General features: G+C 40.8%; 1 protein-coding gene across 1 annotated transcript in view; it reads right to left on the bottom strand.

Moving 5' to 3' along the window:
* Positions 1-27,620, bottom strand: part of RFTN2 (raftlin family member 2) — a 65,684-nt gene that overhangs the window by 24,394 nt on the left and 13,670 nt on the right. Inside the window, exons 3-7 of the mRNA XM_060152384.1 lie at positions 25,958-26,072; positions 22,014-22,293; positions 18,840-19,043; positions 9,994-10,115; positions 8,331-8,434 (exon numbers count right to left, since the gene is read on the bottom strand). Coding sequence (XP_060008367.1) covers positions 8,331-8,434; positions 9,994-10,115; positions 18,840-19,043; positions 22,014-22,293; positions 25,958-26,072 — 825 coding nt within the window. The remainder of the gene's footprint in view (positions 1-8,330; positions 8,435-9,993; positions 10,116-18,839; positions 19,044-22,013; positions 22,294-25,957; positions 26,073-27,620) is intronic.

The raw sequence follows: 27,620 nt of genomic DNA, 5'->3' as shown, positions 1-27,620 counted from the left end.
CTCATAGCAGACATCATTAACTGATCACATTCTTTTCTGCTGATCCTGGTTTTAGAATCCTTGTTTTTATGGTGTTTAGGCAGCCACTACCCACAGACCAGTGCTGCTGTGTGAGATGACACCTATTTATTGTTCCTGGTTAGCCCTATCTGCCACCAGAAATATTCTCTCTAAAACTACTTTTGGAAGCTCTATTCTTTCTTAACGGTGCCTGCACCTCAGACTTCTCAGCCTCCACAGGCCTCCTCTCCTCTTTCACTAATGTCCTCTACCATATTCACCTGCCTTACACTCAACTTTTTTCATTATTGCTTCCCCAAGGAACCTTTTTATACATTTTCTCCCGAATTCCTTCCCCTTGCCCCATTAAATTTTAATAACAAAGATATGCCATGTATCTGTCTATGTACTGTGACCTTTTGGAGAGCCACAAACCTTTGTAATATCTAAGATTTTTTCACCTCCCCCATAACCAGTTTTCACCCCCTTGTGGTAATGTCACCTCTATTGAGAATATATGCTCTAGACCACTGTTCCACATTCGTTATTTGTGACTGTATTGTCTCTCCAAGTAGATTATGAGTTCCTGGAAGCCAGGGTCTGCCCCTGGAGCAGATAAAATATTGCCTTATACATACCAGGCACTCAATAAATATTTGAGTTGAACTGAAAGAACTTTGTTTAAAATAAAATGCAAGAATGTGAATCGGTTTGAATACAAACTGAGCTGGTTTCAAATGAGTGGCTTATTTGCAAGTGCTTAGTCACTTGTGAAATAAAAATCTTGTAAACAGATTCCATTTATGGCTTCAAAATCCATTAGACTAGAGAAAACAAAATTGTTAGGTTAATTTGTATTTTCTGATTAGTTTTGCATCATCTTATACATTAATTAATTGCCATGGTTTAAAACTGAGTTCTCTTACTGAGTTCATGATTAATTTCTCTACCCAAAACTTCATTCGTTTTCTTGTCCCAACCCTGTTCCCCTCAGGATTGAGGCATATCAAGGAAAGGGGCAGGGGGGCTTCCCTGGTGGCACAGTGGTTAAGAATCCTCCTGCCAATGCAGGGGACACAGCTTCGAGCCCTGGTCCGGGAAGATCCCACATGCCACAGAGCAACTAAGCCTGTGCGCCACAACTACTGAGCCTGTGCTCTAGAGCCCGTGAGCCACAACTACTGAAGCTGATGCGCCTAGAGCCCGTGCTCCGCAACAAGAGAGGCCGTGATAGTGAGGAGTCCGCGCACCGCAACGAAGAGTAGCCCCCGCTCGCTGCAACTAGAGAAAGCCCACAAGTAGCAATGAAGACCCAATGCAGCCAAAAATTAAAAATAAATAAATTTATTTTAAAAATATGAAATAAACTTTACTTTTTAAAAGTAGAATTATAAAATTAAATTTTAGCTTGCACCTTTGTAACGAAGTTACAAGTTCCTTAGTCACGAAGTTCCTTTGCCTTATGACCTTCATTTGTTTCTCATGTATCAGTGCACGTGTTAAAGACAAAAAAAGGCACTTCCACAATTTAGCTCCTCCCAACCCCTCCTCCTGACAAAATGTTAGAAATTTAAGTTCAGATAAAGAAGTGTGGTAACTAGAAGTATATGTAATAGACAAATTGACTATTTCTTAAAAAACGTGGGCCTTATAAAAATGCTGCTCACTGCAAGATTGCTACAAGCTTAACTCACAATGGAATTACATAATACTGTGTCCACAGAAGTTAAATTAGAAAGGGAAGAGACTGTCATGAAAATGGACCAAACGTGAAACCCTCGACTGTCCCTCTACTGTATATAAATAAGCAATTCCTGCCTTGGCTGCCACTTGGGACTTAGAGGAACTTATTTGTGCACTTAAGTGTCTCAAATAACTGCAAAGACTTCTAGTGCTTCTGAGCTGTGGTGACCACAGAGCTGTGGAGCCTTTTCCCTCAGGGGCTGCAGAAAATGGAAGAGGGGGCGGGGTGCCTGACACCACAGTGAGCAGAGGATTTTCTCTTTTTGTTGTTCACATCTTGTCCTTTATGACTAGAATTTTTTTTTTTTTTTTTTGGCTGTGTTGGGTCTTCGTTTCTGTGCGAGGGCTTTCTCTAGTTGCGGCGAGCGGGGGCTACTCTTCATCGCGGTGCGCGGGCCTCTCACTATCACGGCCTCTCTTGTTGCGGAGCACAGGCTCCAGACGCACAGGCTCAGTAGTTGTGTCTCACGGGCCCCGTTGCTCTGCGGCATGTGGGATCCTCCCAGACCAGGGCTCGAACCCGTGTCCCCTGCATTGGCAGGCAGATTCTCAACCACCGTGTCATCAGGGAAGCCCTATGACTAGACTATTTAATATTCTCTGTACAGTATAACTTGATTTATTGTACCAAAAGCCCCCGCCTTTAAATTCTGTCTTCTGAGATATAAATGAGGGTGTACACTTTTCTTCTATCTTGTGTTCTAAAATGCTTTCTCTTTCAATGTTAGGTTATAATTCCATATTTCTGCACGTGCATCAGAATCACCTTGTATTCTTGTTAAAATGCACATTCCTCATTCCCTGCCCACCCCAGATTATTACTGGGGAGAGGGGAGCTGATCTGAGGTGGCCAAACAGAGGGAACTTTGGCTTCTCCTTCCATTTTCTTCTGGAGATTATTTTAAGGTCAGCAATATTAGCTGCTTGTTTAGCTAATTTGATCCTCTACCAGATTTGCCCTGAAGAATTTAATGTAAATTTTCACCTTGATTTTTTTGAAAAGGATTGGGCCTATTTGTATAGTTAATTATATAGTGATAAGGATTAAAAAGAGATTCTGGCAAGTTTTCAGGGCTGATAACAATAACCCTTGAATAAGGTAGTGGTATCAGATTACCACATCTTGATGTTTCCATGGTAACACAGCTTTAAACCTCAGTGGTATGATCTTGCCTAAGGTAATGGAGCCAACAACCTTAACCTAAAGGACACTCTGGGAAAACAACTTTCTGCAATCTGATAACAGGATGTATTTGTTTGTTTTTATTGAAGTCTAGTTGCTTTATAATACTGTGTTAGTTTCAGGTGTACAGACAGTGATTTAGTGTTTTTGTGGATTACATTCCATTATAGGTTATTACAAAATAATGAGTATGTGAGCAGATAGGGTGGTTGGGGGGGGTCCCCAGAAAAAGAGAACCAGGCACAACTTTCTTGACATAAGAGAGGCCATTTTGTGATCTAAGCCTGGCCGCAATGCTTGCCCTTGAACAGATCTCAGCAAATAATGACCTTAAGGGAAAAAAGGAATGCAGGAACAAATGAGAAGCATTCATGAAACAAGAATTCAGCAACAAAACAGTCCTAGGTCCTCCTCAAGGGATGTCCATAACAATCTTACACAGATCTTTGAGTTCTGCAGGAACTAAGGCCCCACCCAGGTGGAGTATGGTAACTACAGGCTATGACCTCAGCCTGGTCAGAACCTAAGGAATGATGACATTGACCTTTTCTGACTCTTGTGACGTCAATCAACTAAAGCTTAGACTCTGGTTAACCTTCCCCCCAATTCTATGCAGAATTCTCCTCTGCTCCAGCCCCTTCATGAACACACATGTACCCTTAACTTGAAACTCCCCTAGTTTTGCTGTTCGGGGGAACACTGTTTTGGGAAAGATCCCCCATGTTCTCCTTACTTGCTGCAAGTAATAAATCCTTCCTTCTCCTGATCTTGGCTTGGTTGTATATTTTGGCTTGACACCTACCAGGAGGCGAACCCAGTTTTCGGGTAACAGGTATAATTCCCTGTGCTATACAGTATATCCCTGTTGCTTATCTATTTTAAATGTAACAGTTTGTATCTGTTAATCCCATAAGCCTAATTTGTTCCTCGCTCTTTCCCTCTTCCCTTTGATAACCACAAGTTTGTTTTCTATATCTAACAGGATATATTTGCGTAAGGAAAGAAATGAGAGGAAAATACATTACGTAGAGACCATTCAAGTTTTGGCTTAGGTGATAGAAGAGTAGAAAAAATTGAAATGACTTAAGACATTATTGTTTTATATGAGTCAAAAATATTTAAGGAAGAAAGTTTTCACTGGCAGTAGTTCTAAGTTATGTTTTAAGACATGTGGGCCCAAAAAGAAAGATGGTAACATTAGTTTCTCTGGGTATGAGCATAACATGTAAGCATGTATCTTTATAGCGTCATTATTTATTTCTGTCCCTTTTATTGGCTTGTAATACTCAGTGATGATTTTGTATACAGTGAAGTACAGTATTGACATTTTCTGAAATATCCTGATTTAGGACAGGCCAAGCCATCATGCTTTTACAATTGGCTTCAACTTCTTAGGGATTCTGGTTCTGCGAAAGGATTAAATCCTGTCTAATAGCTCTAATTTATTAGCCTAGTATGCACAGGCCCTGCATTATCTTGCTTAATTATCAAGATAATCCAGTGAGGTTGATATTGTATCATTTTCCAGATGAGGAAATTGAGACTCAAAGAGGTTCCCAAAATCATATGGCTGGTAAATGGTGAAGGTGTAATTCAAATGAGATCGGCTTAGCTCAAAGCCTGGACCATTCTTCTAGTTTCAGAAACTAAAAACTTTCAGGCAATATCCCCCACCTGGACCAAGATGAACTGCACGTAATTTTTTTTTTTGTTTTTTTGTGGTACGTGGGCCTCTTACTCTTGTGGCCTCTCCTGTTGCGGAGCACAGGCTCCGGACGCGCAGGCTCAGCAGCCATGGCTCACGGGCCCAGCCGCTCCGCGGCATGTGGGATCTTCCCGGACCGGGGCACGAACCCGTGTCCCCTGTATTGGCAGGTGGACTCTCAACCACTGCGCCACCAGGGAAGCCCACACGTAATATTTTTATTTACATTTAAAGATGACCTGGCTCATGAAAGAATGCTGGTTGTGGTCCATGAACTCACAGAAATGATAAACCATCTTTGAGGAAGGAATCAGTCCATCTGAAGAGTGTATTAAAGGGAAAAATAAGACAAATAAAGACATGGAGCTGCAGCAAGGGGACAAAATGGATGAAGAGGAAAAAGAGAAGAAAACCATGTCTCAAACCCCAAATTCCGCAGGACAGGACTATGGTGCAAAAAAGGGTTTACCAGAAGTTGCCCTCGGTGTTCCTTTTTACCTGATATCATCTGCACGAAAAAGTTGTGGTGGAAAGTATTGTGGTACCTGCCCTATAGCCCTGCATCCCTGAGGGGTCCCCTGGCAGGACTCTTGCAGTTTACCAGAAAAATGTTCCATAGTTCACAGTATCAGGGTCAGTTCTTCTGGATGCTGGCTCTTAAGAATTCACAACCTTCTAGATTAGAGAAGAGTCTGGAAAAATATGTATCAGCCTTTTATCATTGGTTATTTTATAGTTATTATATATAGTGGCATTAAATGTTGAGAAATGTTTACTTCCCATGTTAAAAAACAAAAAAAGATGACCTGGCTGAAGGTGATTCCTATCCTGTGTGTACTGGAGCAGCTAAGACCAGCATGTGACTGTCATAGGGTCAGCATATTTGGACAAGAATAAAAAGGCCCTGCCTTGTGTGGAGGCTTGTGCCCGACACTGGTGGGTGGGGCTGGGTGACGAGGCTGCTAGCTGCAGGGCCTTGGAGGGTCCTGGTAGCCCCTTTGCTAATTTTTTTTTTCTTTTTTGGCTGTGCCCCGCACGGCTTTTGGGACCCAAGTTCCCTGACCAGGGATTGAACCTGGGCCACCACAGTGAAAGCGCTGAGTCCTAACCACTGGACGGCCAGGGAATTCCTGCCCCTTTGCTATTTTAATTGCACATAAGATGAGCCTTCACAAGGAGGGCCTGAAAGGTCCACTCTGCCTCCACGGTGTCTTGGTGGATACCAGGGGTACTGAAGAAGTTGAGAATGGTGGTGAGGCAGTGGTGCTACCTCTGCTCCAAGGATAACATACAGCCACTCCTCACTCCAGTGAGCCGCCTAATCACTTGGTCCAGCCTGGGACCTTATGCAGTTTGACACGCAGGACAAGGTGGTCAAGCCAAGCATGGCTCCAGGCTCCACCACCCTTCCCCATCACAGTATACTTGAGACCTCTTCCTTCCCACCTTTGGTCTCAGTCTTGTTCTCATTCCCAAACCAAGCAGGAGATGCTCAAGGAGTGCCAGCCCGTGTTCTATGGCTCAGCATCCAGCCTGTTAGTCTTGCCATCTAATCTAGTGCCTAGTGAGTCATTCATGTCACTTTAGGAAATATTTAGACTCATGGGAACAGAAGCCCTGAGTGGATAGGAGGGAGGAATGAAAAATATATTTTTCATTGGGGAAAAAGGAACATGAAAGGTTCAGAACTCAGAGCACTTTTAGAAACAGTTAACTATAATGGGCCAATGAAACCCTAAATGTACACCTAGGAGAACCACCGAAAAGAGGTGAGGAGGCCAAATACACAAGTTATTCGGAGGGAGGGTAGGGAGTGGGATAGACCAGTGGCTTGGCAGATGGAAGATGAGGGGTGGCAGCGAAGTGGGATTTCTTTCTCTCTCTCCTGCAAAGATCCTCAAATGTTGATGAGCTTCTGAAGCTTGTGAAAATGGAGATTCATGGACCCTACCCTCAAAGCTTCTGACTGTCCCACTGGGATGAGCCTCTGGCATGGGTGTGTTCCTAGGTACTTCAGAGCATTCATATAGCTTGGTCTGAAGACCAGATCTTGAGAATTACTGCTGTACTGTGATCTGACAGGTATGTCACAGATTTTTAAAAGTTGGGCAATAATTCAGAGAGTTGTCACTCACAGTTTGAGAACAGTTACCAATAAATCTCTGAGAAGAAAAGCAGATTAATTGCTTTGCTTACTTCTAACCCCTCCTTTTAAAGCTTGAGTGTCTTTACTCTGTATCCATTCTTATCCCTCTCTCCACCTGAAGAAGGTGTGGCTTTATTATAGAGCCATGTCCATCAAATGTTTTTAAAGTCTGTGGGGAGGTAGGGTTACTGGCCAGGGGTAAAGTTGCTAAACTAAAGGGTGGATGAGACTGAGGAAAGGGGAGCTGCTTCCCTTAGCTATACGTGACAATCAATGTTAAACCGTGGTCGACTCTGCTTAAAGGGAAGGCCCTTTATTGTCCTCTACTATACTGTCCTCTACTATACTGTCCTCTGCAGGTAGTACCAGCCAGGCAGGGCAGCCTTGGCAGTCAGTCATTTTCTGGATGTTGCAGAGGGAACATTGCAGGGATGTTGCAGAGGGATGTTGCAGAGGGCAGAGGGAACATTTCTGAGCCCAAGGCACAGCAAAGCACTTTATACAGAGGGCTTAATTGGTCTCTCTCTCTTTCCAGACAAACAGACAAAAAATAACAACTCAGTCTTTTCCTTTCTCAGGAAAAGGAGAAAAGAAAAAGCCGGTATTTGTGAAGTGTTGGCATTTTGGCTCTAATGTAGGTATTTATTTTAGTGGAAATAGCTGACAAGTCCATGCTTCAGGGGAAAGCTAACCCCCCACACTGGAGGGGAGGAATGGAAGCGGAAGCACTGACGCCCCTCCATGCCACGCTCTGGGCCTTGCTGCCTCCCTAACCCCAGCTGCGTGCTGGCTGAAGACAGTTTCACACAGGCAGGGCAGAAGAGCAGGACAAAGGGTCCTACAGAGGGGGCTGCATTTTCTGTTTGCAGATTCATATCGACCCAATCTTCACGCTAGGGAAGAATCGGAATCTCAAGTTGGAAAAAAGAAGGTATAGTAGTACAGTCTTTGAGGAGGGAGGCAGCCTTCTGAGTGCTGGAAGCAGCACTGAGTTGGGAGTTGGTCTACCTTGCCCCTGCTCTGGCTCTGTCCTCATGAACTCATATGCCCTTGGGAAGGAGATGCAATTAATAGCTTGTACATACACAGTCAGCCCTCTGTATCTGCAGTTCAGACTCAGCCAACTGCTGATGGAAAATATTTGAGAAAACAGTTCCAGAAAGTTCCAAAAAGCAAAACTTGAATTTTCCAGCAACTATGTACATAGCATTTACATTGTGTAGGTATTATAAGTAATCTAGAGATGATTGAACGTATACGGGAGGATGCGTGCAGGTTATATGCAAATACTATGCCACTTTGTATAAGGGACTTGAGCATCCCGGATTTTGGTATCCATGGGGGTCCTGGAACAAATCCCTCATGAATACTGAGGGATGTATAGAACTCGAGGGCGTTAGATTTGCTGATCTCCAAGGCACATGAAATCAGATTAGAAGTTCAGTGAAACGCTTTTTGTAGGCATTAAATGAGCATCGTTAGGTTGAATTATCTAACAGATGAACTCTATTTGACAAGGAGATGAGAGTGTGTCAGGATACTTTCGGCATTACCTGTCATGTCTCAGTATAGGTGTAGGCAACACGCTTGTCAGGAGCCATCCAAACTCAGCCAGAGTGTGCAGGAGAGGGCCGTAATCCGTTTTGATTTCACAGCCCTGTGTGAATAAGCACAGAGTTCATAGTCTAATGACAAAGATAACCAGCTACACAAGTGATGACAATGAGGGTGAGAAGTGTTAGGATAAGGGGAGTTCATGCTCCATTAAGTGCAATTTCACCGGCTGCAGTCTTCCTGGGCTTCTTTTCTGCTCCCTCTGCCTTCCAACCATTCAACCAAGTTAGAAACAATGGGGATCGGAGCGGAGAGAGGTTTCCATGTGGTTCTCTAAGGTTGGGGCCTACCTTCCCTCGGTCTTGCTTGGGCATCAAACTTTAATATAGGGGGGGTCTGGGAATCTGCATTTTAAAAAGCTCCCTGGGTGATTTGGATCCAAGTAGAGTCCATACACTTTCAGAAACACTGGTGTAGGGGCTGGGAGTGAGGACAGGAATAGAGAGTGAGCACTGGGGAGTGAAAGGTGAGAAGAGCAGAGAATCTTCACTGCTTTTTACTCACTTGGAATTGATTCTTACTTGGAGCTTTATCTCTTACCCCAAATCCTTTTCTCCCCCTCAACGGGATTTCCAGTTTCTTTTTCTCTTTTTTTTTTTTAAATTAATTTATTTTATTTTTGGCTCTGTTGGGTCTTCATTGCTGCGCGCGGGCTTTCTCTGGTTGTGGTGAGCGGGGGCTACTCTTTGTTGCGGTGTGCGGTCTTCTCATTGTGGTGGCTTCTCTTGTTGCGGAGCATGGGCTCTAGGCATGCAGGCTTCGGTAATTGTGGCTTGCGGGCTCTAGAGCTCAGGCTCAGTAGTTGTGGCGCACAGGCTTAGTTGCTCCGTGGCATGTGGGATCTTCCCGGACAAGGGTTTGAACCTGCATCCTCTGCATTGGCAGGCGGATTCTTAACCACTGCACCACCAGGGAACCCCGGATTTCCAATTTCTTTGAAAATGACCTATGTCTCTCTAACCTTCGCAAGGCCAGAAAGGGCAAAAGTGTCCTTGAGAGAGGCTGTCAGTGAGGGCCTCGTGCACACAGCACAGTATACCTGAATTCAGTCTGTACACCTCAACGGCAGTCCATTCGGTGACATCTGAATTCAGAGTGCACAACAACATCAGCAATGTCATCTCTGATTAGGAAGGACAATGCTGTGTGTACATATTTGGCCTGGTGAGAGAAAGAACACCTTTGGATATTTTTGCCTTTGAAAGTCAATTCACATGGTTAAGAAAGTCAGTCACATTGGTTGCTTGGGTATAAAATTGACTGATTTTTTTTTTTTTTTCAGTTTCAGCTAGTTGTCATGGCATTGTGTAAAGAGAATCTCAGTGCCAGGGGAATTTGTTTAGGACTAGAATGCTAAATCTTTGGGAATCTACTGTTATTTATGTATAGATAATTATTTTGCTATCTTTTAACAAAACTGAACATTGAGTAAAACAAACTACCTTTAAACAAATTTGAAAGTTTGTGATGCATTCTGATGAAATTCTGAACATTGAATAAAAATGTGTTTGAAGAATACTGTATGTGTTAGGCAATGAAAACCTTTAACATGTAAAACTAAATGCAATAGTAAAGCCAAATTGTCAGAAAACTTCAGTTTACCTCAATAACTGTCCATTGTTCTACTACGATGGCATCATTTCCTTTCCTGCTGAATCCTGGAACTCCAGAGCCTTCTTCTTCATAGATAAAGAATCCTTCCAAAGATTTCGGCAAATGGTCCCCTATGAGGAAAAACATACAATTAAGAAGAGTTGTAAATGCTCAGAGTCTCTTGGGATCATCTAAAACCTTAAATAACCCTTGTAGGAAGCTGAAGGAAAAACATATCACCTAATAAACACTTGTTTTAGGGGACTTCCCTGGCGGTCCAATGGCTGGGACTTTGCCTTCCAATGCAGGCAGGGGGTGCGGGTTCAATCCCTGGTCTGGGAGCTGGGATCCCACATGCCTCGCAGCCAAAAAACCGAAACATGAAAAAAACCAGAAGCAATATCGTAACAAATTCAATAAAGACTTTGAAAATTGTCCATATCAAAAAAAAAAAAATCTTAAAAAACCCCCCACTTGTTTTAGGTGAATCTATGACATCTCCCTTGAAGGTAATTTTTTTTCAAAGATCAAGACAGTTTGTTTTTTTTAATATTTATTTACTTATTTTATTTTTAGCTGCATCGGATCTTAGATGCGGGCTGTCTAGTTGTGGCCTGAGTGCTCAGTAGTTGCGGCAGGTGGGCTTAGTTGCCCCATGGCATGTGGGATCTTAGCTCTCCGACCAGGGATCAAACCTGCGTCCCCCTGCATTGGAAGGCAGATTCTTAACCACTGGACCACCAAGGAAGTCCCTCAAAGGTCAAGATAGTTTTATACTTAACTGAATTAAAATTAAACTGTAAACATGAAGACTACAATAACAAAAACAAGATAAAATAATATCATACAGTGAGAAGCAAGTGGATTTCCTAAGCTTAAAAAGCATCTGGAAATGACCTTCACCTTGAAATCAAATTTTGGTTTCTGTTCTATATGCTGTATGTGTGTTAATTATACTATTAAGAGAAACAACATCAAAAACCTTAATCCTTGGAATTACAGGTGTGATATTAAAACCAAGGTGACGTAATATTACTTAAAAAAATATAAACACAGAACAATTCTTTGCTTCAATGATGCTTAAAAAAAAAAAAAAAAAGAATGGTAACAGGAAGATCCTAAACAGAAGTCATTGTCAAAAGAATTCCTGCTGGGAAGGAAGTTTTAAGGGAGGGCCTCTCTGACATTTTTTTGAATAGCTGACAAAAACCAGCTGGCCAAAACTAAACTGATTTTATGGAAGTTCTTTTGTCTCCTATTTTGCAATAGGAGACAATTTCCCATGGTCATGTGCTGGTTAAGCATTCTGGTTTCATACAGCGTAAGGTCACATCAAAGTTTCCCTTGTTGACAATTATCTAAATAATAACCTACAAAGTTTTCAAAGATCTATTAAGCTTAAAGATAAAAAAGACAAAAGTAATTTAAATGTAATTTTTAGTTTTCATTTTTATTAATGGGCTATAGGCTTTAAGAGAAAATCACTCTTATTAGTATTTTTACATCAGTTACAGTTAGGGCAGAATATCATGAAGAATTTACATTATTCAGAGCGGTCCCCAACAATCCAGTAAAGTTTAATTGACTTGTTGGAATTGTTTTTCTAATTACAGTATATGTTCCACTTCCTTTAATGTACTTGTCTACTGTCATACCAAAGTGACCGGTGGAACTAAATCTGTTTTAGATTGTAAGTTTAGAGCATCACAAGACCATCTTTAAAACTGTATATTTGGGGCTTCCTTGGTGGTGCAGTGGTTAAGAATCTGCCTGCCAGTGCAGGTTTGATCCCTGGTCCAGGAAGATCCCACATGCTGTGGAGAGCAACTTAGCCCAAGAGCCACAACTACTGAGCCTGCCTGCCACAACTACTGAAGCCCGTGCGCTTTAGGGTCCACGTGCCGCAACTACTGAGCCCACGTGCTGCAACTATTGAAGCCCACAAGCCTAGAGCCTGTGCTCCGCAACAGAGAAGCCACTGCAATGAGAAGCCCACGCATCGCAAGGAAGAGTAGCCCCCACTCTTCTGCAACTAAAAGAAAGCCTGTGGGCAGCAATGATGACCCAACGTGGCCAAAAATAAATAAATAAATAAATTTATTTAAAAAAATGTATATTTGCCTCAAGTCCTTTTTTAGAATGGGGATATAAACTTTAAAAATAATTATATACTGTGATAATTATGTAGTTAATTGTAATCTGCTTCTTATTCACTTTAGGATTATATAATTGGAGAACTATGGGTTTTGTGGCTTTGTGTTTTTCTTGTTCTTGGTATTGAGAGTCCCTAGTACTTCTAAACTTCTTTTGGTTTAAAAGAATAAAAGTATGGTAGACTCATACACTGCAATACTACCAAGAATAAAAAAGAAAGACTCACCGGTATGCAACAACATGGATGAATTTCAGAGATATTATGTTGAGCAAAAGAAGTGAGATGAGAAAGAATACATACTGTATATTTCAACTTACATGAAGTTCAAAAACAGGCAAAATTAATCTATGGTGCTGGAATTCAGAATAATGCTTGTCTCTGTGTGGGAGGGTATTGATTGGGAAGGGCCATGAGGAGGCCTTCTGGGATTTTGGAAATGTGTATCTTTTTTTTTTTTTCTCATTTTTTTCAATTTTTTTGAGATATAATTGACATATAAGGAAATGTTCTTATCTTGAACATTTGTGTTCTATTCTGCGGTACACATAAGATTAATGCACATTACTATATGTATCTTATACTTCAGTTAAAAACAAAAGACCTGCCTTCTCACTTTAGAGCTCCCCAGGTTCCCTGGCTAGCTTTCTTAGGGACCATGCCAGTCCTTAGAGCCACAGAAGAATGATACTTCCACAGGAGAGAGTATTTCTCTCTTGAGAAATTCTCCCTAACAGAAGTGGCAGCTAAGGAGGGTGGCAGGCAAGGCCTCATGGGGGCTGGGGGGGGGTGACAATTTGGGTGTTTGATGTGTTAAATCTTCCAGGTATTGGGGTGAGGTGATAATTCTGAACAATTACTTAATAACTGTCCAGAACTAAGTCATCTCTTTTTTTTTTTTAAGATTTATTTATTTATATTTGGCTGCGTTGGGTCTCTGTTACTGCGCTGGCTTTCTCTAGTTGCGGCGAGTGGGGGCTTCTCATTGTGGTGGCTTCTCTTGTTGCGGAGAACGGGCTCTAGGTGCGCGGGCTTCAGTAGTTGTGGCACTTGGGCTCAGTAGTTGTGGCTCACGGGTTCTAGAGCGCAGGCTTAGTAGTTGTGGCGCACGGGCTTAGTTGCTCCGCGGCATGTGGTATCTTCTCGGACCAGGGCTTGAACCCGTGTCCCCTGCACTGGCAGGTGGATTCTTAACCACTGTGCCACCAGGGAAGTCCCGTGAACTGAGTCATCTCTTAACATCACTTATCTCAGAGCTTCCCACCTTGTGTGCCTTGGCCCATTGGTGTACTTAGAAGGTGTACAGGTGTGCTAAGGCACAGGGCACCCCCTCCTGCCCAGAGCAGCCTTTCAGCTTGTATCCATGTGCCCTGCAATTTTACCATTTGCTATGTATGCATAATATGAAAAAGTAACAAAGCATTGGTCTGACCCACTGCTTCTCAAATTTTTTTTTTTTTTTTGGCCAAATACCATCAATAGCAAAGGAAAGTACCCTTGTATCACTGAAGGATGGTCTCCAGGTACAGTTTGAAGTGACTTGGGGCAAAGCATAAGCTTTCTTTAAAGTCTAATGTTATATCTTAAAAACCCATGCAAATTTTGCATTCTATTCAAATATGTTCATATGACGTGAAAAAGCAATATTTCCTCTTCTGCTTTCTCCTACCCCCAATCTTAAAGGAATATTGACACTCTAGGAAGAGGTTTATCCTGTGAAGTTGTGTACTCCCTGGCACATAGCTGCATACCCCTAGGGTACTTTGACCCTGGTTTGCGAAGCACAAGTTTAAAGAATTTCCAGGGAATGGTTTACTTGTCTGGAAATGTGATCTTACACATTCATTTCAGCTAGATGTGACATTGACATTTCTGTAAATGTGAGGAAATGTAACATCCCATTTTAGTATTTGGGGCCAAGTGTCATTTTTGGCATTAAACTGCCCAGAGGGTGGGCCTGGGACCACGTCTGAGAAGTGGAGGGCAGGCACGTATGGGAACTCTCATTCTGTATCTCTTTTATGAGCATTCTGTCTCCAGAATGCATCTCAGCCTGTTTACTGCTGCCCATCCACCATCATCTCTCTGGATCACTGCAACAGCCTCTTAGCAGCCTCCCCACTTCCATGCTTGCCCTCCATGATCCGTTTCCAAAAGTGAGGCCAAGTAAGTTATTTTTTAAATGTAGGTCAGGTCATAACTCCCTCCTTAAATCTTCAACAAATGACTTGGAATAAAAATCCTGACAGGATGGCAAGTTGGTTAAGAGCACACACTCCACCTACCTCCTACCCCTTCTAGCTGCTTGAACATGAGCCCATTACTTAAAATCTCTGTGCCTCAGTTTCTTCATCTGTAGAAGGGGAACAATCATACCTACCCCATAGGGTTGCTGCGGGGATTAAATGAGTGAATAACTGTGAAGTGCTTAGAACAGTGCCGGCATAGAGTAAGTACAAGTATGTGTTAGTGCCTGTTGCATCATTTATATTGTTAAGATCTAGGTGGCGTGGCTACTGCTAACCTCTCCTACTTTGTCGGGAGCCATTCTCTCTTGTACACCCTGCACCAGCGACACAGACCCTTTCCCAGTTCCTCTCTCGCATCCTAGGTTTTTGTACATTTGGGGGCGTTTCCTCTGGTTCCTGAACACCAGCCCTCTCCAGGCTTCCAGTCTCAGTGTGATTGTTACCCTGTCAGAAGGGACCTCGTGACCACCCATCTAAGCTGGTTCTTCCCGGTTACTCTCATTACAATATCCTGCTGGGTAACGTCACACGCTATTCTCAATTTTGAAATTAGTTATATATGTTTTGATGCCCATTACAGCCTGATGCCATGTGACCTTTTTTTTTTGGCCTTGCCCTGCGCTGCCTGCAGGATCTTAGTTCCCCAACCAGGGACCAAACCCATGCTCTCTGCAGAGGAAGCGTGGAGTCTTAACCACTGGGCTGCCAGGGAAGTCCCGTGGCTAGCTTTTTGAGAGGAAGGAAGATGTCCGTTTTGCTCATCAGTGTAAACCCCTCATGCCTGGCCTAGGACCTGGCATATACATATATGTGAAATGAACACATACATGTTCCAGTTCTAACTGCTCATTCTGATACATCTCCCCCGCCAACTCCACACAAGCATTTTTATAGGAGTGAAGAGATTGAAATGAATATCAATTGAAGTCTGAAAAGAATTCACAAAAAATGAAAATGTAGCCTTCAGGTGTGGGTATACTAAAGGTGGGAAGAGGCTGTGCTCTGAGGGTGATGGGGGCATTGGTAGGCCAGTGAAGTGTGAGAACCTCATGTGTTGTGTGTGTATGTGTGTGTGTGTGTTTTGTAACACCTGGCAAAGTTGCTTATCTCATCCCTGTCAGCTGACCCCCTGGATCTCTATATGTTCTGGTAGAATAAAGTGTTTTGTCTCTGTTGGCTCCATTGGGTAAGCCTCTTGTAGCCTCCCTTGGGTTCATTTGGAGCTTTTTGTAAGTGTGCAGAGAATTCAGCTGCAGACCAGTTTGGTGAAGGCTGGGCAGTGCTGGAGAAGGTCAGGAACAGGAGGCCACTGCGGTGAGAACCCTCAGGCCATACGAATAGCAAAACTGTCCCTGGGTGCCTCTGCCTATGGGACTTTTCAAAGCAGAAAAGGCTTTGAAAGTGGGTGGGAAAGGGCACTGAAGAGGAATTTCACAAACCTTACAACTTTTCCACCATGACTTTCCTGAAGGAGAAAACTTTTAAAAGTTTTTTTCCCCCTCTGTCTCCAGAGAATTTTATAAAGTGAGATTTATAGAATGAGATTTGTGGAGTAATATATTTAAATTTCTGAGCAACGTTTGGTTTTTTACTTCTATTCCTCATGGTGGGCTGACTTCTGACAATATTTTGGAAGAGGATGGAAGCAAGACAAAACAAAATATGCATTGTCCCCTATGTGCTTTAGATGTCAGGCATCAGATATCCCGGAACAAAGCGACCAATTCAGCCCTGCTTCCTCTGACTTGCTTCTCACAGTGACACAGGCATTGGTCACAATTTCCCCTCCACAGCCTCCCTGTGTACTCCCAGGAAAGTCCCGAGTGACACACCCAGTTGCCAGACTTTACAGACCGTGGCTCGTGGCTTGTTAGGGCTTGGCAAGGCCTGCCGAACGTCTAATGAGACATTCCAGAGCTGCAGAGAGGGAAAGACTTTCCCCCGGGCTCTCTAAATAGCTTCTGAGGCTTTAAGAACAAAAGCCCTACAGAGCCTCTGGCTGGCAACTGCTGTGGCTAATTTTATTTTCATCATCAGGCAAGGCCCAAGGCAGGGATGCCTGAAAGACACTGTCAAAGGAGGATTTTTTTGTCTTTCCTTCAGCAGTTAGTCACAATCCAAAATTTGGAATGGATGTTTTTTTTTCTGCTGTGCCTTGAAGCTTGTGAGATCCTAATTCCCTTACCAGGGATTGAACCTGGGCCCACGGCAGTGAAAGTGCGGAGTCTTAAGCACTGGACCGCCAGGAAATCACCGCCCCCCTCTCTTTGTTTTGAACAGCTCTAACTTAGAGTGAAGAGAACTTTGGTTCTCTAACTTTGGAGTGAAGAGAAAGAGATGGGGCGGGAGGGAATATATGAAGCATAAACTGACCTTTAAAGAGATGATTCATACTAAAAGTAGTATAGGGACTTCCCTGGTGGCTCAGTGGTTAAGAATCCGCCTGCCAATACAGGGGACACAGGTTCGAACCCTGGTCTGGGAAGATCCCACATGCCTTGGAGCAACTAAGCCCGTGTGCCACAACTACTGTGTGCTGCAACTATTGAAGCCCGCATGCCTAGGGCCTATGTTCCGCAACAAGAGAAGCCGCTGCAATAAGAAGTCTGAGCACTGCAACAAAGAGTAGCCCCCGCTCTCTGCAACTAGAGAAAGCCTGCGTGCAGCAATGAAGACCCAACATAGCCAAAAATAAATTAATTAATTAAAAAAAAATGGAAAACCTGCAGAAAAAAACCCAAAAAAGTACTGTAAGTGCATCTAGCAAGTGGCAGGAGAAAAGATCAACCCCAGAAAATGAACTCTGACAGTGGGCAAGGCACGTGGGAGTTACTTTGTACGTACTATATCTTATTAAGTTCTCACAACAGTTAGTAGGAGTGTTTTTATCCCCCTTTTAGGAAACTGAGACTCAATGAGCTCAACTAACTTCCCCAGGTCACACAGCTCTAAGTAGAGGACACAGGATTTAAACCCTGGTCTGTCTGATGCTGAAGTCCATGCGCTTCATATCAGGTCCGGCTATTTCCATAAAAGATCAACTTGGAAGAAGTTTCCAGTAACCAAAAATACTAATAAATATTTACTGAGCACTTGCTAAGTGCCAAGCACTATGCAAGGTGATGTTTTTTGGGGTGCTCCATGGGGTGCTCCAATGAGCTAGATCCTTACTCTTGGTTGCTACTTAAAGGGACCTATTGGAACATGACTCGATAATTTTAAATAATCATCCAAAGTCTTTAGTTGTATTAGTTAAGGTATCACTAGGCTGATTTAATAATAATAGGGTTTATTGAGATCTCATTTTATTTTCTTTTTCATTCCTTCCTCTAACCTCGAGTCATGGTCCCTAACTATCCTGATTTTCATAACCTCCATCCTTCCTAAAGCATTTTTCCAGTCTCCTTACTATCTTTGTTCTTTTTTTTTAGCACTAATCTCTTTTATTTTTTAAAAATAAATTTATTTATTTATTTATTTTTGGCTGCGTTGGGTCTTCCTTGCTGTGCGCAGGCTTTCTCTAGTTGCGGAGAGCAGGGGCTATTGTTCATTGAGGTGTGTGGGCTTCTCATTGAGGTGGTTTCTCTTGTTGCAGAGCACAGGCTCTAGGTACGTGGGCTTCAGTAGTTGTGGCATGCAGGCTCAGTAGTTGTGGCACACAGGCTTAGTTGCTCTGCGGCTTGTGGGATCTTCCTGGACCAGGGCTCGAACCTGTGTCCCCTGCATTGGCAGGTGGATTCTTAACCACTGCGCCACCAGGGAAGTCCCAGCACTAATCTCTTTTAAAAAACACTTTCTTTAGAAATAATTTTTGGAAAGATTTGTTTGTTTTTATGATAGACATGAATGATTACATATCCCATTGTAACTAAAAGAAGAAGGTTAGATAAAGATGAAAGATATGGGGAAGGCATAAATAAATATAGATCAATATAATTTTCTGAACCAAAGTTTATTTTTCTATACGAATTTTAGAAGAAGTCAGGTTTAGACTGGAGGACATGGTAGGTAGTCTCCAAAATTGGGCTAGTGTAATAAATTTGGATAGTAATTGTCAAATGTCATCATAAACCTCCTGACTGGGCTGCTGTAGTTCATCTTATTTGGAAAATCCTACTAACTAATCACACAGTGGTTTGTCCATTTCTGATAGTCACAACCCAACAGCAAATATCACATTATAATAGTACCACATAGAATGGTTAAGCTTCTAAATTAAAGCTACAGAGTTGTGTAATAATTAGAATCTATTTTCTTAGGAATAATATCTGTCCTTTTAACTTGCTGTATAAGAAATAAGTAAATAAAAAAAAAGAAATAAGTAAATAAAATAAAATTCAAAAAAATAATATCTGTCCTTTTAGCCATTGAACTTGAGAGGCAAAAACATTTCCACCAACTCTGACACAAGGTCAAATTCTTTAGATATCAACATATCATAATATAAAACTTACCTTTAGATGTTTCCCAGCATACAAAAGAATCGATTAAAGACAAGCCTTGTTTATAATAAAATGTAGTTAACTCCAGCCAATCGGCATCAAGTGTACTAACGACAGAGCCTTTTCTCGTTACTTTCATTGACAAGATGCCTTCCTGATAGGTCCAGCAGGTTGATTCATCCTCAAAATCATTGAAGACTGTATACAACTTGTTATCTGAGGATAGGTGTTCAGAAGGAAGAAAAAAGGGGAAAACTATAATTTTATTGAAAAGATTCCTAAAATATTTTTTTTTTTTTTTTTTTGCGGTACGCGGGCCTCTCACTGTTGTGGCCTCTCCTGTTGCGGAGCACAGGCTCCGGATGTGCAGGCCCAGCGGCCATGGCTCACGGGCCCAGCCGCTCCGCGGCATGTGGGATCTTCCCCGACCGGGGCACAAACCCGTGTCCCCTGCATCGGCAGGCGGACTCTCAACCGCTGCGCCACCAGGGAAGCCCTAAATTTTCTTTTTTTTAAAAATTAATCATGAGCTATTTCAAGCACACAAACAAGCATACAGAATAATAAAATTATCCACCGTTCAGCTTTATCAAATGTTAACATTGGGTCAGGTTTGCTTCAGATTTTTTTCAAGGAAATGAGAAATGGATGTACTTGAGGCTCAAGATGTATCTCCCCTAATCCTATTCTCCAGAAATAGCTACTGTAATGAATTTGGTGCTTATTATTCTCATGCAAGTTCTTTTATTCTTTTAATACACATTTCTTTACACATAAATGATGTTTTGCGGTTTAAAAACAATGTTTTTCAGTTTAAAAAGTTTTTAAAAAATGGTATTATACTGTATGTATCAATCTATAAGTTGATTTTCCCGTTCAACATTATGCTTTTGAAGTATAATTAATACATATAGATCTTATTCATTTAGTTTAACTGCTATATAGCATTCCAGTTTACTTTTCTCCTGTTGATGGACATATACATTATTTCTGAAGTTTTGTTATTACAAACATTATTCATTCCTTGGACACATATGTGAGAGTGACTCTAGAATGCATACTTAGACATGGAACTGCTGGATCATATACTTCACAAGTTAGCAAATTCTTAACTTGGGGGTCTATGGACCCACATTTATGGTTGTGTTTTAGGAAGTCTAACACCACTTGTGTCACAGAGTATTAGGGATATGTGTGTTATGTGTGTTTTTCTGGGTGAGTCTCCATGGATTTCACCAGACTCTCCAAGAGGTCTTTTGTTGGTCTCCCCCCAGCCCCCATTGCTATTGCTCTCACTCCTACCCCCCAGCACCAAAAGTTAAGAACCAACCACTGCCATAGAAAAGTTATGAAAAAATATAGGGTTTTAAAATAAATAGAAAGCAGAATCTAAAGACTGATAATTAAATTAAGTAGCATACTGGATTTGAAACTTAAAAAACTTGGAACAGACACCTGATCTAATCAAAGTTAGGATGGGAACCAGCAGGAGTTTATAGGTAGCTGTGGGTGGAATATAGTGGGTAGCTCCCTGGCCACAACTCCAACAACTCTTACATTCCTAAATTTACATTCCTAAATTTTGCACTCTGCAGGAAAATCAGCGTGGTTGTTAGCTAGGGAACTGGTAGAAAAATGGGAGGGTGTTGGTGGTGGTGAGGTGGTGAGATGATGAGTTGGGAAATGCTCTGGGTCCTTTCTTTTTTTTTTTTGCGGCCCGCGGGCCTCTCACTGTTGTGGCCTCTCCCGTTGCAGAGCACAGGCTCCGGACGCGCAGGCTCAGCAGCCATGGCTCACGGGCCCAGCCGCTCCGTGGCGTGTGGGATCTTTCCAGTCCGGGGCACGAACCCGTATCCCCTGCATTGGCAGGCGGACTCTCAACCACTGCGCCACCAGGGAAGCCCTAGGTCCTTTCTTAAGGAGGCTGTGTTGACCGTGGTCCAGTGGGTCTCTGCCATGCACGAATATTGAGCAATCTCACCACAACCCAGAAAGCCGATGCCACCAGTGTGTGTGGCCTTAGCACCAACACTGATCAAAGGATCAGTTAATAGCAGCTAACTTAATAGTCTCTTCTGTGCCAGGCACTGGGCTAAGCACTTTGTAGACATCTCATGTCTACTCACAACAACACCCTTTCTATTAAAGACACTGAGGCAGTCTGGCTGCAGACTCTTAACTCTAAGGTGTACATAATCTTTGATTTTCTTTATTAGTGCTTTTTAAAGCGTGCCTGTAAATGTATCAGAAAACTTAGAACAGTCCGAAATACATTAAAAAATACTCTCAACTTCTTGGAAGCCTTGCTAGCTGCAAAGAAGAATAAAACTATTGTTTAAGGTTATTTAAGAATGCAGGCACGGGCTTCCCTGGTGGCACATTGGTTAAGAATCTACCTGTCAATATGGGGGACGTGGGGTTCGAGCCCTGGTCCGGGAGGATCCCATGTGCTGCAGAGCAACTAGGCCCGTGAGCCACAACTACTGAGCCTGTGCTCTAGAGCCCACAAGCCACAACTACTGAAGCATGGCTAGAGCCTGTGCTCTGCAACGGGAGAAGCTACTGCCATGAGAGGCCCGCGCGCCGCAGTGAAGAGTGGCCCCTTCTTGCCGCAATTGGAGAAGGCTCCCGTGCAGCAACAAAGACCCAGTGCAGCCAAAAATAAATTAAAAAAAAAGAAGAATGCAGGCACTATTGTTATATTAGTTGTTTCATCATGATGTGCATTTTAATATTCTAACTGGTGATCAAATAAAGCCAATTAACTTCAAAGGTGAAAAGTACCCATGAAATGGGAAAGGCCAAAACTAAAATTCTCACACACTGTTTATAGGGAGAAACATAAATCAGAACAGCTTTCTTTACAGAATCACTTTTTTGGTATACATGCACAGCCTCCATTTTACAGAGGAGTTGGTGTATGACTAAATGGGAACCAATTTTCAACACAAAGTTTCGTTATGTGGATGGTGTTGTATGACCATGCTAGGGATAACTGTTTGGAAAACTGCCCTACCTTATTCCAGGTGCAATAATTAAAAAAAATCAAGACAAGTTTATACTAGTTTTTTCATCTTTATAATCATTAGAGATTTAATTTGCCTCATATTTGTTAAAAAACCCTTAAAAACATATTTTTGCTAAATTTAAACTAATATTTCTATTTCTACTCATCTTGTCTGTTACCTTCTCCCTTTCTCGATTTAGAGAAACTGGGGCTGCCATCTCGTTCCATTTGACACTGTCCACTTTCATGATGTAGTTCTTCCTCAATTCCACTTTCAGATGATTGCCCACTTAATGTTCCTTCATTCCAAATTTTACAGTTTTCCTCTGAACTGTGTCTCACATGTAGTGCTGATTCTGTATCTCCATCCTGGTTGGTTCCATTGCAGAATTTAAGTGGTGGACAGTGCTGTGATATGAATCCAACAAATTTCATTCCTCTTTTAGCACCTCCATTAATCTGAAGTTTAAAAAGACATGGTAGAACAAAATGTAAACTTCATTTGCATTGATTGCTTTATCAATTAACCTTCAGGCTTATTAAGGAAATCCATTAGAAAAGGAGTAAATGGACCAGTAAAGACCCATTCATAAACAAATTAATGACCTCTAATATAGCAAGAATCCTAAAACCCTGTCACACTGTGTTGGTGGTTTCTTCAAACAGAACTGATACGTTTTAGAAACTGTGAAAACAAGAATTATATTTTCGGGACTTCTCTGGTGGTCCAGTAGTGAAGACTCTGCACTCCCAATGCAGGTTTGATCCCTGGTTGGGGAACTAAGATCCCACATACTGCAGCTAAGCCCGCGCGTGCCGCAACTAGAGAAGCCTGCGCCGCAATGAAGAGCCCGCGTGCCACAACCAAGACCCAGCACAGCCAAAATAAATAAATAAACGAACAAACAAATAAGTAAATTAATTAATTAATTTTAAAATTATATTTTCTCCAAGAGGTTACTATTTGGGAAGAACTGATAATTCCATAGCATGATTTTTGCAGCCCTGTTAACAATGGTTTCTCTAGTTGAAGCAAAATTCAGAACTATCCCAAGAAATCCTCAAAAATAACATTACTGACTGCTTCCTATTCCCCAGGGAGGGGGGCAGAGTTCTTGAGGCGCTAGGCTACTGTGTTCCCTCTTTGCCGGCAAAGAAATAAAGCCACTCTTTCTTTCTCCTCCATTTAAAAAAAAACAAAACCAAACACATCTTAATAATAAAGAAGAGACATTAATTTAAAAGCAGAAAACATACAGCCTTGTTTGCTTGTGTGTAAAGAAAACTGTTAAAAGACTAATTCTTGACAAATGCATACATATAATGCATAAGCCCAATTCATACTACCACTTTAAAGAAGTTTCCGATTTGCTTATATCTTGGTACTATTATCTCCTTTCTGGGCCAAATACACATGATTAGATTCAGTCCTATCAGTTAAAGAATAGGGTTCGGAAGCACATGAAATAATGCCAGTGAAATAATTTGAGACCCTAAGAGTGATTATTTTCATGCTCAACACTTTTCTCTTTCTCTGCTTTTTCATCATTTCTTTGTTCATTTTGTGTCCACGTCTTTCTCCTGTGTTAAGCTGACCATTCTTTTGAGGGCAGGCACTATCTTACTCACTTTTGTGTTGCAATGTTGTACCTACAGGTGCTCTATAAGTACTCGTTAAATAAGTTAAAATGAAGAAATAGCAACATCTTTTATACGGCCACGGTTTTAAACATTTTAAATGTTTTAAATTCACCTGGGAGGCGAAGAAAGAGTTATGATGGAGGTTGCAAGTGCAAACGTCTATAGTCAGCAATAAAGTGGAATGAAAAAGGCCAGGAAGAAGCAGGGTGAAACCAGACAGCAATGGAGGCTGCTGTAACTTAGCTGAGACGGACAGAGGGTGTGGGTGTATGGAGCTTGGACAAACACTGCTGGCACAGTATCATTTACTCCTATAAATTAACACATTAAGACTGTGACACGGCAAGAAGCCTTAAAAATAACCATAAATTGTCCTTTATATGAGGTTTCCCGGGAGAGGAGAAGGAGGTGGTGAGGAGGAAGGTAAAAACCGGTAAATTTAATGTCAGTGCTTTCTCTAGGTCTTATTTGTTGATTTGGGGGGAAAATTGCAGAAGACTTTCTCTATTACTAAAAAGTTTTATCTGGAAAAGCTGGTATGATAAGTTGCAAGATTGATGTTTTTCATGTGATTTTTATTTAAAAATCCTGGGGAAAACATTTGTAAATCTAAATTTAAAAAAAGAGCAAACATTGACATAATGTTAAAATGACTTAAAATCTAGCTGTTTAACAATCAACTCTTTATATCAGGCAGCCCTTCAAAAATAATATTTGGCACTCATCTATCGCTCTTGCTCATACACGGGGCAATGTTCAAATATTTCACGTGCTATTTTTCCTGAAGCTTTTCTTTTCATAAAATAACCCCATTACTCTAATTGCTGAAATAACAGTACTTTCCTGTTTAAATAGATCTTTGTGTCCAGGAAGTCAAATACAAAACGAATGCTCTCATGATGATCTATTAAGACTAAATTAGCAGTTAGATTTTTGTTTCTGGAGTGGATTTATTCCCAGAAAAAAAAAAAAATTTCCCAGAATAGTAGTAGTAAATAGTATGTGTACCTTGTTTATAAAAATCTAGTTTCAAAGGCTGTTCCTGAAAAACCTTATTAAATGGTGACTTTATATCTAAATGGGAAGTATCATTGGCAGCTCTAACTGGCTAAACACAAACCACAGATAATCTTACACACACGGTCATTTAAAGCTTGGGAAAAATAGAAACAGTGAACAAATTTCACAGTTTCTTATTTGACAGGAAATGCCTTAGGTTTTTGGCAGTATTCATTTAAATAAAAGCTAAACCTTACACATATGACAATGCAACTAAAATTTAAAAAAAAACCCAAACTTTCACCATCAAATCCTGTCAGTTTAGAATACTTATGAATGTACAATTCTTTTTTTTTTGGTTTTAAACAATATACATGTAGTGTTCAATTTTTCATTTAAGGTTCAATTAAGTTATATTGAATAGACTTTTTTCTCTCAACAGTTAAGATAGTTGTCATGTTCAATGCCCATAAAATAGTCTATCATATTGATAGACCATTGCTTCCTTCTCAGTTTTCCACTTGTTGAGAATTTGGCCCCTATTCACTGTTGATTAAAATATCTTTGTATAAACATGATTTTTCCCTTTTCAATTAATTTCTTGGAATGGATTCCTAAAGAGGAAATTACTGGGTCACAAAATAAAACAAGATTTATGACTTTTATTAACCAAACTGGTATTCAGAAACACTGTACTAATTTATTACAATGCCAATTGCATTGTATATGAATGTATATGAATGTTTTCTTAAAGGTCTTTCCAACATTGAATTTAATGTTTTCAATTTAATTTCTCAGTTAATACTGGTAAATTATTACTTCTCAGTTTTTATTTACATTAAAAATTATTAGTTAGGTTGAACCCTTTGCCAAATGTCTCTTTATTATTTGTGTTTCCTTTCTGTCCATGGATTCTGTCTGTCCATTCAAGACTGAATATACTTTCATGCGTTTGTATTCATTTCATATATATTCAGAAAATGAAGCTTCTATAAGACACATTTCCTGCAGATTTCCCCCCGATTCTTTTTTTCCTAGTATATAACTTATATTTATATATTCAAACTCAAATTACTCAATCTATTCATAATTAAATATGTCCACTCTTTCATTTTCTTTCAGATTTTTTGCACTTGAAAAAATTACCTCTTTAACTCATGTGAAATGTGTGGAGTCTATTTTCTATAGAACAATTGCCTATTTTCCCAGCAGCACTTACGCGGTAATGGTTGTTCCCCCATTTTATTTATGAAACTTCTTATATATGTATAAATCTATTTCTGGCATTTCCATTCTGTTTCACTGGCTTGTATTTCTGTTTTTAACTCTACAATTTGGTACCTGTGCTTCAATTTGTTTTAAATTCTGGTAGACTAAGTCACCTATCATTTTCCTGTTCTTTTTAAAGTAGGAAAGGAAATTGATGAAGAAGAAATATGAAATATTTCTCAATATCCCATGAAAAAATATATACTTTTAGTACCTTTTCTATCAGTTCTTTTGCTACGTCATTTGTTTGTGTCTCAAAAGTTAGAGGACATTCCTCAATCACAAGCCTTGGGCGTCTTTGTCCACTGGGTGCTGTCGAATGCTTCGTGCTGTAACAGAGAATATGTTTATGGTTGGAAGCCAATTGCTGATTTTCAGCTAATATGCTCATGTGAAAATGAGCGAGTAACTCACAAGTAAGTTCAAGGCAATCCTTTTTCTTTGTTATTTCGACTCTAATGGCTGTCTTCTTACGTAAAAATATTGGAAAAACACAATAACTTCTATTAATTTAGATTTTCTTAATTAAAACCTCTATTAATTTAATTTCTAATTTAACATGAAAGAAAAGCTCTGCGTCTGTTGTTTTGATAAGTTATGAGAAATGATTTTAGATCACTGTTATACCTCATTATTGTACAAAAGCACAAGTAACAATCCTATTTAAGTGCAGATAAATATTGTCCTGTCTTTTTCCTTTTTCTTCTTTTCTGATCTTCACCCCTTGATTATTCTTAGCCCTGGCAGGGCACTGCTAAATCTATTTGAAGTAATGCGAAAAGAGAAAAATAATTTATCCTTGGTTTGTAAGATTTGTAATTAGGACATAAGTGTTGCTATGGTGTGGTAAATGGCATATTTACTTAGTAATGCTTGCACTAGTAAATATCTGATGAGGTGCCCTGTCATGGTGAAAGCTGCTTGTGTACACGCCCTCTCAGACATGTGTAAGTGGGCAGTTAGTTACTCAGTAGCAGACAGTGTCCCTAAAAAGCACATCTGGGATTTTTTAAAGCCTCTCCTTTTTTTCCCAATTTTCCTGTTTTCTCTCTTTTTCTCTTATTTCATTTTCCCTTCTCAGCTTAGCCCTTTCATAGTTAAAGTCGCTATAAAGAGAAAACAGTTTTTACCCTGGTCTTTGAGATGATTTTGATACAGTTGGAGAGTTGTGTAAAAAAAATTTAATGTGTTAATCAAAGACATTGGTCTGGTTATTTTCATTCTTCACTGGAAGGAGTAACAGTATTTTGAATATTATGAAACATACAAGCTTGGTTGGCAAAAACGTTTGTAGTATTGTTTGGAAAAACAGCTATTAAAAAAGTTAAAAAAGAACCTAAAATGGATGGCTTTCTGGCTTTCCCATCCTATTTTTTGGAAAAAGCTGATAAGAGATCTATCCAGTTTGTGAGAACTTGGCATGTAGGCCTTTTTGCTGTAAAAGTTTTGCAAGTTAGAGACAGTTTCTGTTGCCACTATTAATAAAGCAATACAGGACAGTTCAAAAAAAACGCTCAGTGAAAGTGGACTTGTTCAGTCAGCTCTTTTAGCCCAGTGATAGGATATAGCTAATTGATACCCCCTCATCTGCTGAAGTTGCTATATCAGCTTTCAGGTGCTTCTTGAGCCTATTTTCCTTTCCCATTTTTCATTGACATCCTTACCTAGGACCTGTTTGTCTGCAAGGGGCTAAATCTATGAGAAGTTTTAAGGAAGGAGATTTAAGTTTCCTTCTCCCAATCGAGGTTCAACTGCTGGAAAATGTGCCTTAAGCCAAAACCCCGAATTATCCTTTATTCTCCATCACTTTGTTCAAACTTGCTTTGCTTTTAGCCAAAGAAAACTGTCTCTCTCAACAGCTTCTTAGTATGACAGTT

The sequence above is a fragment of the Lagenorhynchus albirostris genome, chromosome 6 (assembly GCF_949774975.1).
Source record: "Lagenorhynchus albirostris chromosome 6, mLagAlb1.1, whole genome shotgun sequence".
Classification (NCBI taxonomy): domain Eukaryota; kingdom Metazoa; phylum Chordata; class Mammalia; order Artiodactyla; family Delphinidae; genus Lagenorhynchus; species Lagenorhynchus albirostris.
Note: the sequence above shows the minus strand (reverse complement) of the source record. Positions and strands in the feature narration are given on the sequence as shown.